This window comes from Pleurodeles waltl, chromosome 11 (assembly GCF_031143425.1).
Source record: "Pleurodeles waltl isolate 20211129_DDA chromosome 11, aPleWal1.hap1.20221129, whole genome shotgun sequence".
Lineage (NCBI taxonomy): Eukaryota > Metazoa > Chordata > Amphibia > Caudata > Salamandridae > Pleurodeles > Pleurodeles waltl.
In genome coordinates, this window is record NC_090450.1 from 41,653,323 (window position 1) to 41,674,398 (window position 21,076).

The following is a 21,076-nucleotide window of genomic DNA, read 5'->3' on the forward strand; positions in this document are numbered from 1 at the left end:
ACTTTAATAAACAAGCATTTACAAATGCAAGTTATCAACACATGTTGAAGAAAGAAAGAAGAAGCAAACTTTTATAAACAAGCATTTACAAATACAAGTATTGACAGAAGTCGAAATAAGACAGGAGAAACAAACTTTCACAAGGAAGAATTACCAATGCAATAAACGTAATTGAACTCTCTAATGTAAAGTAGAAACCAACTAACATCAGCTGATTTGGAGAACACATTATCACCAACTATATATATATATATAGCAACATAAAACCAATCTCTAACAAATGTTGAGAAGTTCTTCCAGAATCAGTAATAAGCATTTTTAAGAAGAGCTTATCATTCATAGAGAGAGGCAAGGCTACAGAGACCTCAGGGTGAGTGAAGAAATAATAGAATTAAAGAGAATTAAGTGTTAAGAGTAGAAAGTGTAAAACTGATGTTGTATGTCCCTAAGTAATTGCGACTGCGACTCTTGCAGCTGCTGCATCCAATCTTAGATGTGCAGAGGCAGACTGAGTACTGACGTTCATCATCTCTGTGGCAGTCTCTCTACAATCCCATTCCCCTTTCCCCCTCCGGGGTACTCAGCGCAAAGGATTAAAATTTGTTGTGAGTAGCTCGGGTCGGGACTGAGGAGTTATATTCTGCTTCTGAGGAAATCGAATTGAAGTATCCTGACACCGTGGACCTGGAAGTGGGGGCACCCGTTCCGATCCACCCAGGCAGTGTCGGGTCCGGTTGGGGTATCCCGATAGGAGCACCCTGTGCGGCCCCACTCAGCGCTTACTTGGTTGGTGGCGGTACGTAGAAATGCGCCATCCGGGAGGGCTCCCCCTCCGCGGGTGCAACCTCAAGGTAGAGTCAGTCCCCGCTGTCAAGGCCCCGGCTGCGGCGGTGCGTACAGGGCAACGGGGCACGTCGCCACCCAAAAATCACTGGCCAACCGACTCCGGAGCCACCAGGCCACCTCCAGGCAACGCTTCCTCGGACACCAGGACAGCAACACCGCCGTGACAGGATAAATGTTCCGGGGCCGGTGCGGAGCTCTAGATTACGCGTCCGCTCCGGCCACCATCTTGGCTCCGCCCCGTGTGTATGTATATATATATATTTGGTGGGTGCCACACAGCAAAATAAACATAATAGAGATACCTATGACAATCTTTTTGCCTGTTTCATAAATATTTCATGATTTTCAAATATATAGCCTTAAATTAAGTCTTTCAAGGAAGATCGTAAAAAATATAAATTAAACTCATAATAACACATCCTAATATATATACATGTGTGTTTATGTGTTCACTCTAACCCGAGTGGGCACTGGCATTTCCTGATGGTAGACATGGTAGACATACATCAATACTGGCATGATTGTTCTCTAGCATGGATGTTCATTTTATCCACTCAATGACCTACACATAAATTTGTAACCAATGGTGTTAGAAGTTTACAGAAAATACATGCAAATTATACATAAACAATATACGTGCAAAATCAATGAAAAATAAGGCCATAGTGGGCTTTCACATCTTCCCACACTGGTCTTCATAATTTATAAAACATGTATAAAAATGTTTGAAAAAATATATACAAAACCAGTGAGGGATGAAGCCCAATGGGGCGTATTGTATCCAATTCACTTTTTTGTTTCTCTACTAATGCACATCCCGCCACAGGAAATAAAAATGGCAAAATTGTATAAATACATAATTCATTTTACTCAGCAATCAAATCAGCCAAGTGAGCTAATCATGTTTGAATCAATGTCAAAATTGACTCAGGCATTTCTATCTCAATCTTTAAGTTACTGGAAACCATCTTAACCCTTATTGCATATCCATATTCAGGAATCCCACCTAAAATGCACAGTTAGAAAAAGAAAAAAATCAAGTAGAAATATACAACACTCTATAAATGCGTAGAAATTCTTCATCAACATTAAGCCCATCTGGACTTTTGCTATCTAATCTAAGAATGTAAATGGATTCCAATTTCCTGAGATCTTTTTCCCTATTACCATCTCTGATAGTCTCAGGCACTGCATCGATGACAAAATATTTCAGCTCTCTGTCATTATTGTCATGGCTTTCCATAAAATGTCTTGTCACTGGATAGGTTCTATCTGTATGCTTTATGGCTCTAACATGCTGCAATATCCATTCGTGCATTTGGAGTTTAGTGATGCCCACATATTGGAGCCTGGAAGGAAACTCCAGCATTTATACAGCATGATCTCTTCTGTATCTATAGGCCCATGATGGTTTGGGGGGTTCTCTCTAGTGGTGAGTTAAAGTGTGTCCTGTTAACTCCACATCAACAGGCCTTGCACTTGCTTAGCTTGTGGAATCCTCAACAACGTTTGAGCCAGTTTCTTATAGTGTTACTTTTGACCACTTCATCCCTCTTTAACCTCATTCTCCTCAAGGTGAACCCTAGCTTTTGAGGATGGGAAGAGCCTATCACTGGGTCATTTGTAGCTAATTGCCGACATGTATTCAATATTTTTCTGATAGTGCCCTGTTCAGTGCTGTAGTTGATGATAAATCTATTTTGTAATCTATATTGTGTTTGGTTTTTTTTTTGGTTGGACCTACTGGGTTTGACAGAACATCTTTCCTTTTCATCCTTTTTGTTTTTTTAATAGGCTTGCTTTTGACCTCAGCTGTGTACCCCCTCTCTTTGAACTTCCCTGTCAAACCTTTAATGGCGATGTCAAATTCTTTCTCTTACCTGCAATTTCTTTGCACTCAGAGTGCTTTACCATATGCTGAATATCAGATTGATAGTTTGGAAACTGCTAAGATGCAACTCTGTGATAGCAGACATATGCTTCCTATAAATGTTGGTCTCTAATTTGTGTTTTTTACATAAGTTAACATATCCAAGAAAAACACTTCAGTGCTCCTGGTCGAACTGGTAAAATTAAGATTCAGGTTGTTATTATTGATACCTGTGACTAACTCCCTTACACCCTCTTCTGACCCCTTCCATATAACAAAGAGATGTCTATGAACCTAGTCCCTAGAACTATATTCTCATTCCACACATCACCGAATTCAGACTGCAGCACCTTCTCCTCCCACCAGCCCGTACGCAAATTTGCATAGTTGAGGGTGGAGCAGGTGCCCACAGCAGTAGCCCTCAATTGTTTGTGCACCTTATTGTTAAAAAAGAAATATTTGTTCTGGAAACACCATCTAGCCATTTTCACCAACATTTCAGTGTGTCTCAGCAATGCCAAAGGTCTTGAGGACAGTAATTAACACTGGTATATAAAGAAGTTACATCCATGGATATCAGGATATAACTTGATCTCTCCCGGAATGTCAAACACTCACTTCGGAAAATCTCCAGTGCTCTATACAGTATGTAAAACAGTAGGTTTTTAATGTAATCCTGTAGAATATTTAGAGGTGTTTTTAAACAGGCTGTCAATAGCTGAAATAATTGTAAGCCCTGGGGTTTTTTGAGGTTCTTAACACTTTTGGGATTAAATAAAATATTGGCATTTTGGGATTATCATTTCTGTAAAATGAAAATTCCTCCTGTATTAATAGCCCTGTGTTATACCATTCTGTAAATTCACTATGGAACTCCATCTTCACTTTTTGGCTCTTTGGGCTAACGTTTTCATGTAGCAGTCAGTGTTATTAAGTTGACTGAGTGCTTCATCCATTAACAACTTTAAAGGCCAAAGAACAATGGTCCTGCCCTTGTCTGCATACCTTACCACTACTCTTGAGTTAGATAGCAGTTTCCTTATTGATTTATCATAAAATGATCTACTGACATTTTGTTTCATTCTTCATTTGCTTTTAGAAATTTTTAGTTTTTTAATCGCTTGTAACCATCAACAAAAATGTCCAAAGCACCTCTTGGCAGATTAGGTATGAAAATGGAAGGGGGTTTAAGAGGAGTTGTTGCTTCCCTATACACTTCCACATCCATTGTGTATCCCCTGTATTTCATTGTCAGATTGTTTTAATTCCATCTGTAGCTTCATATCTGATACGTTAAGATTTTTGTCTTTATCTTGAGTTGTAATCAAATGTGATTGTTTTGGCATCATTTGTGTGGCATACAATTCTTTAAGTCTGAGTTTTTCAATGAATTTACACACATCCCCGCATGTTTATTAACATTTTTCTCAGGTCAAAAAAACAAGCCTAGTGTTAAGATTTGCTTTTCAGCTTTATTTAGATTGCTGTCTGACAAATGATGATCAATACTTGATCCATTTTCATTTGTGGTTCTACTTTTGCATTCTGAGCTGGAATGTTTTGGTTGTCTACTTCTCCGTCTCATTCCGTAACTCCTTTTCTTTTTGGTTCTTTCTTCCTGTTTTCAAGTTTAGAGTTGTGTCTAACTGTAAAAAATCCTGCTCATCAAAAACTGATGGTGCATCTCGTTGATTACTTCTCTTGCTAATAGTTGGTTCATCAATATGTGTTTCTACTTCCAAGCTCACTACTGATGCTGTATCGCTATGATGTTGTTCTTGAATTTGCCTGATACTTTCCTAATGTCTTTGTTCTCAACCGTATCAAACCTTCAATCAAAGGATAGATTTATATATATATATATATATATATATATATATATATATATATATATATATATATATTTATAAATATATAAAACACCAACGTTGCCAGACATCTGAGGCTGCTAATTCAGTAGCGGTCCAGGCATGGACCTAGCCATCCACATAATATTGACAACAATCCTCCTGTTACATGCAGAGAGTTCCCGGACACCAAATGGAGGTCCAAAAAACTTTTATTCACCAATGCTTCCTCCCAGAGCAACGCGTTTCAGCCGTAGCCTTGATCACGTAACAATTGAGAGTATCTCACAAACCAACTATATACCACACCCAGCATACACATAAGGACAAAAAATAAAAGAAGGACTATCAGGTCACCCAACTAGCCCACAGTGAGCAAATGTCAGCACCATCTTGGAATGTCTAGAATGGCCCATAAGCTATACCAAAGTTGATCTTACAATTACAAAATTATCCACATTATTTGCTCTCTTTATACATAAATTCATTGAATCTCTATATAATCATTCAAATAGCTTACATATTGCATATAAAATATTAAATATTACATATTAAATACTGTTGATAACCCAAATGGTCCAGAGCAGTTTTCTACATTCATTACATATATGGTATTAAATATTAAAAATATTATTAATATCCAAAATAGTCCAAAACGATTTTTTGAAAACATAATATGCACTAAATACCACTATGTTCCTAAAATATCCACATTGATTACTCTCCATGACCTAATTAATTATAATCATTTGACTGACATCCATATTAAATATTAAATATTTAAATATTTTAAATGCTATAAATATCAAAAGATAATTCAAATATACCTTGACAGCCCTATATTGATATTAAAACAATTCCTATACATGTGTGCAAATATGTGTCTCTTATACCCACCACTAATCAAAACACCTCCCACACTGTCACATCTATCATAAAAACTTATTATATTAAAACACCACAAAAATAAATAAAATATGATTAGAATAACTGACAAAAAATATATATATACACATGTCCAGCAGCTTCAATTAACCTAAATGCACATTCATCTCCTCACTTGAATTTAAACCCCCAGGGCTCAGGGTGTTGAGTCTAATAATCAGTTTTGATTCCAAAATCCTCATTTTTCTCTCTCTATTGCCTCCCCTAATTCTGGATTTAATCTGATCAAAGGCCTCAAAACTCAACAACCTCTCATCCCCATTATGTTTGTCATGGAAATGCCTTGCCACTGTGTATGTTCTATCAACATTACGAATCGCTCAAATGTTTTCAAGAACTCTCTTTTTAGCCTTGCGTATTGTACTACCCACATACAGTTTCCCACAAGGGCACATCAGACAATAAACACAGAAATCTGTCTTGCAATTAAAATGTCCTCGAATTTGGTACATCCAATGCCCATTCTCACCAAATACTTTTAAAGCAATTTTTATGGTATTTGCATGCCTTGCATTGTCTGCAACAGAAAAAGCCCACAGAGTGATCAAGGGACATAGCCCTAACACTATCCCTAGTTATTCTATTCCGGCTGAGATCATCTCTCAACGATCTGCCCTTGCGAAACGTATTTGCAGGCGCCTCCGGGATGGTACTACCTAAGGTGGAATCATTCTGTAGTATATGCCAACTCCTGTTCAGAATCTTTCTCAAGTCCGGTGACTGATTAGAATAAGTTGTAACAAATCTTATCTTTTGATCACCTCCATCGAAGTCCACTCAGGGGTATATTAAATTCTCTCTCGTTATATTGTCCGCCTTATTTTTAGCAAGATATAAAGATAGATAGATGAATATTTAAAAATATGTCAATTTTAAAAATAGATAGACATTAAATTATTAAATACAAACTATATTGAAGAGTCAAATGTTTTAGATACACTCCTTTAAAGTACTTTTTTAAACAGTAGGTGTGTTGGTTTTGGTATATATTCTTTTGAACAATATTGTTGACACCATATATTTGTATTTCACAATTATGAGTATAAGACCACAGTAATTTTGACTATTATATTTTTGATGCTATAAATTTATATTCCGATATTTTTGTACATAATATGCAGTCAGTGATCCACTCACCATAAAGACATGTTGATATTATATTTACAAATGTCCTACTTTTAAATATCATGCACCTTGCCTTGAGGACTACAGGGTCTTTATAGTGGTGACATTCATATTTAAGGGAGGTTTTGGCCTGTGAGAAAGGTTTATATTGACATGTTGAATTGCAGTGTTTAAACTGACACAGCCAGGCCACAATAATAGGCTTGAAGCTATGTTTTAATCTGTCATTGTAGAAGATGGCATAATAGGTCATGCAGGCAAATAGTGACATTTAAATTAAAAGCCCTGGATACATTTTGTATTCTGAACTATTTACTTAGTGGTAAGCTAAATATACCATTTAAAAATACACAAATTCAACCATGTTTAAAGGTAAAGCATGGGCAAGTTACCATTTGATAGAAGGGTTAAAGTATTAAAGCCAGCAAATATATAGAGGCCAGTGAAGAAACGAAGAGGATTTATTCAGATCAAAACTAACACGAGGGAGATAGCCAGCCACTCCCACTCAGAAGAAACTGAGCCGTATCCATTCTTAGAAGAGTACAATGCTCTCTCAGTGTTCTGCTTAGCCAGAAGAGTAGGATGCAACAGACAGCAAATATGCGGGATGATCATGCAGAAAAGGTGCATTTCCTACACCAGTGGTAATCTTCCTTACCTTTTTATGATGCTCTATGTCAATGTCATAGTCCTATATCCAGCTCACCCTATCATTGAGGCCTGCTCTGGAATACATCCATGTGCCTATGAATAGACAGTTTTGGAGACATGAAGAGTGTGTGACACTTTGTATAAAACATTCCTTATTGTGGCAGCTACACAAAAAGAAAGAGTGATGCAAGGTGCCTCTCTTTCTTGCTTACATACTCACCTACAAGACTTACATACTATGATGATGAAAAGTTGGACTCAAGAATTCACTAGAAGTAATGAATTAACTAGCAATAGAAAAAAGTGAACACGTGCGATTTTAGTGATCATGGTCTGAAATTGGATTGCAAAAGTGTCTTTTAGTATATGGAAACAGACTATAATGACTTATTTACTGTATGACATAAATATCACGTTTTAAGCACCATCTGCTAAAATATCACCCCACTGGAGTTAATAACGGAAATTCTACACCCAATAGAGCAATAATTTTGTAAACAATATTAAGACCATGATATTTATATCAAATCAATTTTTGGGGGGCATTATTGATATTTTCACATAAAACTGCCCTTAAATGTCTTCTGGGAAATTTACAGATGATTGAGATTCTTTTTAGTTTATGTACAACTAATTTGGCACAAACAACTTGTGAGAAAACAGGGCTGATTGCAGAGGCCCTCTAACTTTTTGCCCCCATTTTCTCACTTTTTGCTGGTGATTTCCTGACTCTGATGGTGCCGTGGGGACTGATAACCAGTCCCAGGGCCTGCGCTCTGTGTAAAATGAGTATGCAAAGTAGGTTAATTATAATTGGCTATGTCAACCTACCTATAAGTCCCTAGTATATGATAGGGCATGTAGGTTTAGGGACCACCAGCATAGTTGGTGCACCCATAGGTGCACTGCTTAGGTGCCCAGGGACATTTTAAAGCAGGTCTGCCTTGCTGGCTGCTTTTAAACTAACTTCATATGCAAATTCGACTTTGGAATTAAAAGTATTTTCAAAGTCTTAAACTACTTTGTTTTTACATCTAAGTCACCCCTAATGCCTTAAGTGCCCTTAGGGATGGGAACTATAAGCATGGAATCTGTAACTGTATTCAACAATTAAGCCAGCATGCAGTGAAACTGCCCCATCAACCTTCGCATCTTTACCTAAAAGAAAGAACCCCCATAATGTATAATAATTTCAGATCATTCTACCACTCCATGCCCTTCCAATCATAGTACTTATCTGTGTGGCTGCTTGATTATGGGGTCTCTACTTGATTAGAATGTTGTTTATTACATTGCTTTAATGTTAAGTTCTAGTTGCTGCTGTGTTAAAGAGGGTTATGCGTATTAGCCTCATACATTGCCATAAAATTAGAGATGCATTGAATGCCCAGCGGTGATTTTAAAATGTTCCCAAATCGTAAAAAAGGGTTTCATTGTATTGATTTTACAAATATCTGAAGTCCTAGGAAAGGGTTCATCTGTATCTTCTGTGTTACAGTAGATGCAGTCCTCGTAATTGATTGAGGGTTGTAGAAGGCTGTCTAAGTTGAATAAGGTTTCATGCCTTGCCAGACTAACCATTTCATGTTGCACAAAGAATTGGGTCTACACCAAGTGAAATATACCAGATTCTCATTCCCTTATTAATAGCATCCCTGCACACGTATCCTGTTGTGAAACATATTAGGGATTATTTGCCACACATTTCACATCCCCATCTACACTGAAAGAGACATCACTGCTCTTGCCATCACCCATCTTCAGAGTAAGTGACATCAGTGGTTCCCTTCAAAACCATCTTTAAAAGAAGTAGCCAGGCAAGAGAACTTTATTTCCATTCACCCATGTGTAAAAGAAGTAACATCACTCCATTTGGCATAATCCATTTGCACAGGAAGTAACATCACTGGCTTCAACTATCTCTAATGAAGCCAAGCAAGGGGACTTCATTTCCCATTATCAATGTGTTCCTAAAACAGGCTGAAAGGTATTACAAACAAGCCCTGGAATAGGTCAATCACCACGCATGGCCATTCACAGGCCCTCCAACACACTCAGTGAGTAAATAATGGATGCAGGTCCATAAACCTGATGTATGTGAATTAATAGAAAAACAAGAACTTAGAATTCACATCAAAAGAAAATAAATCATAGAAAAACAATTTTAAGCAAAGACCATCTTCAAATAAGAAAACATTGTAAAGGAAAGATAATTTTAAGGAAAACTCTAAAATTGCATCAAAATTGGGTGGCGTTTAAGAGTAGTGAGGGGTTTGGGTTCTGGGATGAATGATGTTAAGGGCAGGTGAAGGTTTATTTGGGGGACAAAAATGTGCGAGTTCTGGTGCAGAAAGTGGTTTTAAGGGATCTCAAATGGGGAAAATTTAGCAGCAGTGATAGTTTTGAAGTCAGTAATAGGCGGAGTTTAGGTGAGATATGGTGTATTTAGGGTATACAGATTAATGGAATTTAGGGGTCAAGAGGGGTTTTAAGAGTTCAGTGAGGTGTGGAGTGTAGGGGTTTTGAAGGTTGTTATGGTTTATGGGTGGGCAGAGTTTAGGCTCTTAAGTGGCTTTTAGTTTCAGAGTTTAGGGCTGGTAAAGGGGTTTAGGGTTCATCAATGGAATGGAGTTTATGGGTGATGAGAAGTTTTAAGGGTCAGTGATGTATTTAGGTTATGGCCTGAAAGAGTCTTAGGATTCAGGAATGGATAGAGGTGAGGGTGGCAAGGGAATTTAATGGGTCTGGGACCGAAGGCGTTTAGGGCAGTGAGAAGTTTTTAGGGCTATTGAATGGTTGTTTGAGGGTGTGAGAGGTACTTATGGGTCAGGGATGGATAGTGTTTAGGGGTGGTGAGTGTTTTTTGGGGTTCGGAAATGGTTGAGTTACAGGACCATTGAGGGGATTTAAGGGTTCAGGGATGAGTAGGATTTTGATATAGAATAGAGAGATCTCCACTACAGGGCTGAAGAACTCCCAGGATGTGTTTATACTTTTACTTAGAAAGATCTCCACCAGAGATGGAGATGTACAACTATGGGCCTGATTTACAAACATAATCTTACACTTCGTAGTAAGTTCACTTCTTTCTCAAAATTCACAAACAATACGGGGAGTTTTTCAATTCCACACTCTCTATACTTATATGCAGAGGTCACAGATAGACTTTGCAGTCAGGGCAGAGAACTCACCATACAGAACTATGGGAGTGCAGAGTCATAAAACTCTACAATTAGTTTGTGAATTTCATTCAGTACTACAAAATGTACTAAAAAGTGCCACTTGTGAATCAGGCCCTGTGTGTGCAAGGTGGCTAGTAGTAACTTTACACTTCTAACTCATTTTGCTGCAGCCTCCACCTCCTGATTTTAGGGTGGAAAAATGCAAGTCTACATTAAGTTGTAAATGTATACTCAAAAATGGTGAATCGCAAAACGGTGTGAGTATAGCAGTAAATTCAGGAATGGGTGGAGTTTAGGGTTAGTGAGGTGTTTTAATGGTTCCGGGATGGGTGGAGTTTAGGAGATAAAGGGCTTTTTGGGTTGAGTTTAGAGGTCAGGGATAGGTTAGTCATAGTGAGGGAATTTTTGTGTTGATGGATGGGTTGACTTTAGAGGTAGAAGGGGCTTTTTGGGACAGAGATGGGTGGCATTGGGGGTCAAGGATGGCTGTAGTTAGGCATGGTGAAAGGTTTTTGGGAGGCTGGGATGGATAATGTTTAGTGGTTGTAAGGTGGTTGGAAAGATGGTTCTTAGGAGTGGTGAGGGGCTGGTGAAAGAAAAGCATCCAAAGTAACTGTTTGACAATGTAAAAGATATAAATCAAAAAAGGTCCCCTGAAATAAAGCACTAAAATAAATGCCTGTGACAAAAATGATTCTGAAAGTAAGTGTGTATACACTTATATACAGCATGAAAATGTGCAATTTCAATAAAAAAAAATACATTCCATTAAAAGATTTCTATCATTTGTTAAATGCAATTCATCCAGCAATTGTCCATTAAACAGTTTAAATGAATTGGTTTCTCAATTATGGTATTCCATGAAGTTGTTTTTCTATGAATCACATACAACGCCATAAAATAACACATCAAATGAACTAATATTAAATACATTATGTGATTTAGAGATTTGCAATATGTATATATTTTTAATGTTCAAAATTATATATTTATTTCATGATAAATATACATTTCATTTAAAAATCAAATTTTAAATTTATTAAAAAAAATAAAAAATACATTTAGTCACTACATAATTTTACCAACATTTCCCACATATTAAATAAAAATAAAGATATTAGTGAAGTATTTCTTGCTCTAATTGTTGTTTAAACATGACATTTAAACAATACATTGATTGATACATTTAATTAAATCATTATTTAATGTCCATTTAATTTATTTAAGTAATGTTCTATGTTTTATTTTATTTAGCACTAGCTAGTTAATAATAAATATTTAATACTTTCTTACACTGATATTATACAATAAAATATTTTACTAATAGATAGTACAGTTTAATAATTTTCCATATAGTGTCTCATAGAGAGAGATCTCAACCACAGCGGTGGAGCTTTCCCGTTATGTGTTTATACTTTCTATTAGAAAGATCACCAACAGAGAGGTGGAAATGTAAAAATATGGGCCTGATTCACAAAAGTAATCTTACACCTGCGAGTAAGCTTACAACATTCTCACAAATCACAAACTAAGTGCAGGGTTTTACGATTGAGCACTCCCTATACTTATGTGAGCGGAGGTCACTACACCCTGAGACTTCAGCACATATAATTATGGTAGTGCAGCATCATAAAACACCATAGGTAGTTTGCAAAATGCATTCAGTACTACAAAATGTACTACAAAGTGCTGTTTATGCATCAGGGCCTATACGTGCATGGTTACCAGTAGTAACTTTACACTCCTATATTCTGTTATAACAGCCCTAACCTCCTGATTTTAGGGTTGGGAACATTTAAGTCTACATCTACTAGTAAATGTATACTTGAAAATGGTGAATCGCATAAAAGTGTAGATGTAATAGCAAATATACATCTAAGTAAATAGAAACGTGTGAATAGACTTCAATGTCGTCAGTCGCTCTCAAGTGTGGAGCTGCATGTTCACTTTACATGCTTGGATCCATTTATACCAGCTCCACTGTTCATTGAAGAAAAACATTTCATGAAATAAGATATCTCAGACATCATGCAAACTATATCCAGAAAAAGCTGTTATGTGCAAAATTCAGGGGTCTGAACCGATGAAAATGTTTGAGGAAGGAAACATCAAAGATTCACATTTAAATTTTGGCACAAATTTAGAGGGCATCAGCAAGATCTCTAATTCCTCAAACTGCCTTTTTGGAGCCCTTCACAGCCGAAACATTGTAACTGGCTCTTCTGGTTAATTTCCACTTTCATCTGAGAGATCCATGGCCTGATTATGAATGTGTTGGTGTATTCCAATTCAAACGTAAAGGCATGGGTCAGAATTATGAGTTTGGAGCTATTTATCACATCCATTAATATTATTAATAATAATATTCATATCTAATATATCCATACCCATACCCAATAATATATTAATAATATTATGTTAAATACTTCAACCTTAGTTACATTTCTGCAGGTCAAACCTTCCACAATTTAACAGGAGACGTAACAGGTATTTACCCTAATGTGTGTCTTTGGTCAATTAAACACCAAAGTACACAAGTTATTCTGCAGATACTGGAAATGGGCGTCATTTATCACACCCAAGAAATATTGTTCCCTGTGGTACCATTATGTATCAAGTGCAATAAATAACACCTATACTTGTAATTAGGGCCTTAGAGGCTGATCACATGTGAAACAGTAATCCTGTTCTAGCAATAAACTCACTGAATCACAATTACAAATTTCTAGGTTTTGCCTAGGTGATTGCTAAGTGCAATAAAACATAGGCACATTGTCAAAAGCAGGCAGAAAGCATACGTAGTTAATGGCTGGCCCATTAATAGGAAAAATAGTGGAGCTGTATGGTAATGTTGCATTCCATTTATTATTCATTAACTTGCAATTGAATTGGAATGATTTAGTTACTGTGCATGGAAATGGTTATGTCAGATGTGGATCAACCACCCACAATTATCATACAATTTGGGATTGGCCCTTATGTATGAAGATAAAATGTTGCGATGAATGAATGTCATCTGTCTCTTTTTTATTATTTTTAGGAAATATATATGATTGACTTTTATGCCTTTAATGTAGTCTGAAAGTTTTCTCTGAGAGAAACCTTTAGTTTAACCACAGCAGTCAGAGATTGCCTGGTTTACCTGGTGTTATCTTGCAGGATTGGATTCGCTATTGCCCGTCGTCTGGCACAACAGGGCGCCCATGTGGTTGTGAGCAGCCGGAAGCAGGAGAATGTAGACAAAGCAATCGAGCAGCTCAAGTCAGAGAACCTGTCTGTGTCAGGAACAGTCTGCAGTGTTGCAAACAAAGACCACAGGAAGAACCTTGTGGAATTGGTGAGTGGAAACTTTAGACAAACTCAATGGAACCCAAGAGACCATGATTGGTTCCCTCTTGTAGCGAGAGGGGAAATTAACAGTGCCGGTGCTAGTTCTTGGCATAGTTGATAATTCAAAGCTTGACAACAGGATACCAAAAAAGTGATAATGAAATCAACAGATTTAGGGGGGTCATTACGAGTTTGGTGGACGGAAAAGCCCATCCTCCAAACTCCTGCGGGAACTTTGCTGCCAGTGTGGCTGCCTTCCTGAGGACCCCATTACAAGTTTCCCACTGGCCAAGCAGGGAACAGCCCACAACATTGACGCCGGCTCATAATTGAGTCAGCAGCAATGTTGCAGTGCATAGGGTGCACCAGCACCCATCGCGCTTTTCACTATCTGCAAAGCAGAAGGTGAAATGTGCAATTGGGATGGCCATGGTGGCCCCTGCACCCTGTCCCTGCCAGCTTTTACAACGCGGTGCAACCGCCATGTAAAAGCTGGCGGAGAGGGGACTCGTAATCCCCAGGGCAGTGCTGCTTGCAGTGCTGCCCTGGTGGCTCGAGACCGACGGCACCACCAGGCCGTCGTCTGGCGAAAAAGTGCCAGTGCCGGCATTCCGACTGTGGCACGTTCACCACGAGCGTAATGTGCAGGCCGGTTCGCCACTGTGATAGTGGCAGTCTGAAGACCGCCATGGTAGTGATAAGGCCCTCAATGTGAGAAGATTTAGGGCCTGATTAAGTGTTTTGCAGTCTTGGGACCACTGTGGTGGCAGCGATGAACACCCCTCTGCAGTGTTGGTGGTCTGACCGCTGTATTACAATGCATGCAGTTGCACAGATGAAAGACACTTGCAGACCTGCCCACACCACCAGCAAATCTAGACTGCGGCATTGGTGAGATAGACCAATGCGTCATCAAAAGGTGGACCGTCAATGTTACAGCTGACCAATTATGTGACGGTGGCAGCCCAACCACCACATCTGATCTGGCTGAAAGTGAGGGGCATAAGACTGAAACTCACCTGTACTCTGCTTCACACATCCTGTGCTGCCATGGAGCCGATCGTACACATACTTCCGCTGCTTGTACTGTTCGATGGTGCCCAAAACCGACACCGTCATGGATGCAACCAACAGTAATCTAAACACTTACCCATTTCCATCAACTCCATAGCAAATATATGCCCCGCCGTGGACCACGTATGGGGTCTGTGGGCCAAACATATTTGTGGGACCCTGTTTAGAGTTGTACGCAATATATGACTCAGTCAGGGCTCTATGGTGCCCTCTTTGGCTAGGTCACTGACACTGCACACCAACACTCTCCTAAAGTTGATATGTGTGTACATCCCATTATCAGGGATAGTTGTGTATCTATTAAATTGTGACACAAAACAGCAACTCCTCATCAATATCACACATATTAATCTAAGTGACACCCGCACATTGTTCACATGCCATGGTTATTGTGATATAAAAATATTGCTGTATGGATGTGTCATTGAACTGAAACACACCTTCTCTGCTCAATCACTGTAATGGACTTCCACATATCACCCACATTTCAAGGAAATGTTAGGTAAATGGGATGCAAAATAATCAGTGTGAGAAACATTCAAATATCACAATATAAAGAATCCCTACAGAATAGGTATGCCTCTCCCAGGGAGACCCCTGGAAGGCTGGTAACCTGGGCCAAATTCCACTTTGTACATGTCTCAAAACCACTATTTGCACAGGAACTGTGGTTTGATGTATATGAGGGACAATCAATAGTATAACCAAGTGCCATGCATATGGTGAACATGTGTAGGTACACACATGGAAAGGGGCACATGTCTATAAAAAAAAGTATACAAAGGTATGACAATTGAACACCCTCCATGTGTGGATAAACAAATCTCTAGCTTGCACACATTAAACAAATGCCCAACCTACATCATAGGGAGAAATGTATCCCAACAGATGTTGACATAGGCCAAGCCAAGATTAAATACTTACCAATTGAAATAGTGAAAATCAGAATTTTTCTTAAGTAGATTTCTTATAGAACTGGATCTTTTGGCAAAATTAGGAATATACCTTGCATAAAATGCAGCCATTCCTAAAAACACTTGAATGACACTTTTCTTTTCTGGTGTCGATAAACTTACAATGGAATGCACCAAATCATCTTTTGGTTTAACCCCACAGCTCGAAATAATATGACCTAAATATACAATTTCTGTTTGTAAAAATGTGCACTTTTCTTTTTTCAAAGTTATACCTTTAGATCTAAATAAATGAAGCACATCTCTGATTATTTTTTCATGCTGCTCCTGTGTATCTGTAAAAATTAGGACATCATCCTGAAAAAAACAAAACTCTATCCATGCCCCCCAAAATCTCATTCATTAACCTCTGAAACACTGCAGCTGCTGAACAAAGACCAAACGGCATCCGGTTGAACTTGTAAACACCAAAAGGTGTGATGAAAGAAGTGAGTAATTTAGAATCTTCTGTCAATTGTATTTGATGGTATGCAGAAGTTAGGTCAAGAGTTGAAAAGACCTTCGCATTACCTAACGAACTAATTATTTCTGTAATATTAATTAACGGAAATATATCCTTAATATCTTTCTTATTAAGGTTGAAAAGATCAACACAATGTCTTACATCACCGGAACGTTTGGTTGCCACCACATGGTAGCAATCCATTGTGCAGCCTCCACTTCCTCGATTATACCATCTTCTTTCAGTCTCTGAAGTTCCAACTTCACTTTCCCTCATAAGCTAATAGGAACATTCCTTAATTTGCAAGCAACAGGTTGAGCATCACTCTTTAACACAATACGATGCTTATATCCTTTGATGCACCCAACATCGGAACTGAAAACATCTGGAAATTCAACCCATAAGTCATGCTCAAGATCTGATATTTTCTGCACTTGCACTTGAGGTACCGCATTGAGATTCAAAATAATTCCCAACTCTTTCTGGTGAGGCCAACTCAAAATGGTGTCCCCTACAACAGGAAGGAAACGTTTTTACAAAAATCTTGTTACCTTTAAAGTGAATACACGCATCAAAGTAGCCCTTCAATTCTATGGGTTTTCCACCATAAGAGTATGGTGTTACATCTGGGTCCTGGAGTGAAACGTTTCCATCAAAATATTTTTTATAATTGACGTTCCATTAACTTCAACTAGATCAGTTGGATAATCACAGCGAACAGCAGAAACACAGTTAACATCATTGACAAACTGTAAAATAAAATCTCGGTCATCATTATCACATACTACCTCGTTAATTTTCATATTACTTTTGTTAGAAGACTTGCAGTACTTTGCAAAGTGACCCTTCTTCCCACACTTGTTGCAAATTACAGAAATTGCCAGACATTCTCCACAGTTAGCCAAATGTGCTGGAGACCCACACCTGAAACACAAATCTTTAGTTTTTCCTTTAGAATTAGAAATACTTTTGGGTTTTGAATCATGCTTTTGAATGGAGCTAGAACATTTAGATTTCTTTAAGCTTTCAATACGAGATTTGGAATGTTCAATTTGTTTAGCAATTTGTAACACTTCAGCCAAGGAAGGATCACTTTTGGACCAAAGCGCTTCCCTGATCTTGTCACTCTTGCACTCAAGCATGAATTGGTCACAAATGTGTTCCTCAATACTTACTCCAAAATTGCAGAGTGCAGCTAGTTTATGAAGGGTTGTAAAGAAGTCCTCAATAGACTCCTCTTCAGATTGCTTACACTTCCCAAAGTAAAAACTTTGATGAATATTAGAAATTTTGGGTAGAAAGTGTCTGTCAAGCTTCAATAATGTTTCTTCAAATTCATTCAAAGGGGCATCCCCTTCTGCTCCGTCAGAAGTTGAAATTGCAGGTAATGTCTGTAAAATGTCTTGCCCCTCTGCTCCTAAACAATGCTGGAGAACAGATGTTTTCCTTTCAGGAGAAAAAGTGCTACTGCAAACCTTTAGATAGGTTAAAAAAACTTTTTTACATTTTGGCAATGGAATTGGTGGTTCACCAGGAACAGTTAAAAGGAAAGGTGGTGGAAAAATGTTCTGCATAACTGTGGCACTAATATGTAGAAGTTGTACTCCAAAATACTCTGCCCAACAAAGTAATGGTGGTAGCACAAAAACAAGTGACTGTTAAAAGTTTGAATAGTTCAAGGTATCATTGAAAAAAAGAAATAGTATGTATAATCCAAATGTATTACATTCTTCAGAACTACGATGTGTGCCGAGAGAGCAGGAGCAGATGAGAGCAGGAGCAGGTGAGAGTGTTGCGGAACGTTGCTTAGCAACGTTGAACACAATCGCTAAAATGTAAGCAAATGCGTGTAGAAGCCAGGAAATAACATGCAATGCGAATGCAGGATGAAAGCGATCGCGAGGGCCGAAATCCAGGCAAGAAGGTAACGCGTCACTAAATTGAAAGCAAATGCATGTAATAGCTGCCAGGCAACACGGCAACGTGAGCGCGGAATGAAAGCGATCGCACCTGCCGGTTCCTAGTCAACTAGATAACGCGGTAGCTGTAAAACAAAATTAAATCAGCAACGTTTAAAAAAAAATTACAAAAATCTAAGATTGATTAGTGCCACACAGTACCTCATGACAAAGAAGAATTTTTCAACGATAAGGAGAAGTGGAGTTCTTCTAGAGGGCATAACGTAGCACAACGTAGGTAGGAAGCCACTCATCGCCAGGTGAAGTAAGTAGGATATCCAGGAGAAGAAAAGGATCTCAACAATGGTATATATTCTTGTGTGTTTAATCCAGAAGAGTACATCCAAGATAATAACAACTCCTAAGCCCATGCTGCTGCTCTCCAACTGTCAAGAAAGAACCTTCTACACATTCCAGACAGAAGAACAGTCAGCAAGGCGGGGGTGAAATGGAACATACCAAGTACCACAAAAATATGGAATACATAAAACACAATGATAATAAATATAAATATAATAATGTAAAAACAATGCTACAATACTACACCACCCAATGAAATGTCAGACTAAATTGGATAACATTGCGCATAACCATGCATTGAACATTTTCCCTTGCCCTTTCCCTTGACTCCAGCACTGGTTCGAAGGTCAGATCATACCAACAGCACTAAATGGTACATTAATCAGGGTGAAGTAAACACAAAGTGGACATAAATCCCAAAGTATCCATGAACATCAAAGTGGTATTAAAGTAATTGCAGGCCTAATGTATATGAAAACTAGCAAAATCTTTTTTATTGAAAAAATTAAACACAAGTAATGAAGGCCTATGGCCAGTCCAATATGTAGTCCATCACACTGCTGTGCCACTAAACATGCCTCTCGGAACACTGCCATGGGAACCTCCCCTGGAAGGGGCTTCTAGTAGGCAGTCCCGGCACCTCAATGATGTCATTTGAGAGGGGTGGGTTCGGTTTTGGGTTGGGTGGGTTTGGTTTTTGGAGGGGTAGGTCTGAATTTTGGAGGGGTGTCCTTTTTTTGGTTTCTTTGGGGTATGGCTGGGTTCAGTGGGGGGAATCAGGTTTCACTGCGGAAGACCTGGATGTGGAAGGGATAGGTTGGGGTGTAGACGAGGTCCCTTTGGCTTTGGGAGGCTAGGTACCAGATTGTTGTGAGGGAGGAGGCCAAAGCCTAAAAAGATCTCTGTAGGGAAGATACAGAACTGTGCATGCCTTCCAGGTAGGCCACCATCTGCTGCAGATGTCTGTCCTACACCTGGATGGCATTCAGTGGTGCCTTACACACAGAGATGTTTCACAGGAAGGCAGTAGCCTCCTCACTCAGGGCATTGGAGGAAGCAAGGGCAGGGGATGAGGTGCCTGGAACAAAGAAGGTGGTTCCAATCTTGGATGAGCAGGCCCGGTCAACTGGAAGGGGAGCAACAGGCAGGGTGGAGATGGTAGCGTGAGTGGCGGACAAGTGTTATGTAGGAACTGGTGCTGTATGCCCCACCACCACTAGGTAATGTCCACCAGAGCTTGACTAGGATGACAACGACATTGAATCTGTGTCCTCATTGGCATTTCCCTCCCCCCCTGGGCCAATGGGTCCCTCAGTGTCTGTAGTGTTACGACCGGAAGTAACAAGGGCTGCTGCTTCCCCACAGATGACGGAACTGTCTCATTCTCTTGCTTGGTAAGATGCTGAAATGACAAATACAGATAGGTTCATTGCATATGGCAGAACATACTTGAGCAACAGCTTTGATCACAGAACATTACTATAAGGTACAGTAGACCCCCAACTGCAAGGTCCACCAAAGTGGCTCCAAGGTCACATGCATGCATGCTACATTTCCTGCAAACAGTTGCCTACAGTAAAGTCAGAATGACAGATAACTCCAATTGCATCAGTGAAGCTGTGCAATCACAAAACCCAAGTTGGAGACTTTATCACCTTGAATGGATGGGCTTTTGTAGCATACCTCAATAGCCTGGTGTTATCAAATAGTATGACAATGCCAAATGTATCCCTATGGATTTCACACAAGGCCCTGCAATCAGCAGATTTTAATATACCTAATACCACATCATGATGAAATGATGGTCAACTTATACAGCTATGTTGCAGCAAGATGTGGAGTAGCAGGAATAAGGTGACATGGGAAAACGTATGTCTCACTGTAGAACATTGCCAATGGTAACTTTCTAAAATGTCCATTGTCGGAATAGTATCATGAAAGTTGTACTAATGTAGCTTTGCTATATAACACATGTCACACAGAAAAGTAGACTGGAGGCAATCTGGGGTAAATTTCTTGCAGATCTGTCTACAAATATCCACAGGATAATGAATAAGCTAGGCCTAGAGAAATCACCAGTCTCGATTGGCACTGGTGAGAACACCATTCTAATATTGCATAACTAAAAGCCCATAGTCCATTGAATGTTGTTGAGGCTCAGTGAATCTCCATTACCAGAAGAGGTGGTTTAATTTGTGTCTCAAATGGAAGGCACATCACTGTACCTTTTTTCATGAAAACACAAATTCCATTACATTACTAAGTGTACACACTCACATGTGATTCCCACATTTCTGCATGTCACTCCCTAATGCATGTCAACAGTTAGTTAATGAATCCACAAATAAACGCATGCAAACCACTTATCTGAATTAGTCCACATCAATGGCATGGAAATCCAAATTGTGAGAAATTACTGTAGGACTACCTGTCATGTCCTTTATTGCTTCAGCAATTGAACATGACTAATGACATTGAGTAATGGTTTACAGTATGTGTGACCCACCATTCAATGCTGACACACTCCTG

General features: G+C 38.8%; 1 protein-coding gene across 1 annotated transcript in view; it reads left to right on the plus strand.

Annotated features, from left to right (window-relative positions):
- Nucleotides 1-21,076, plus strand: part of LOC138265368 (dehydrogenase/reductase SDR family member 4-like) — a 146,174-nt gene that overhangs the window by 37,643 nt on the left and 87,455 nt on the right. The window contains exon 3 of the mRNA XM_069213013.1: nt 13,629-13,806. Within this exon, the coding sequence (XP_069069114.1) occupies nt 13,629-13,806 (178 nt within the window). The remainder of the gene's footprint in view (nt 1-13,628; nt 13,807-21,076) is intronic.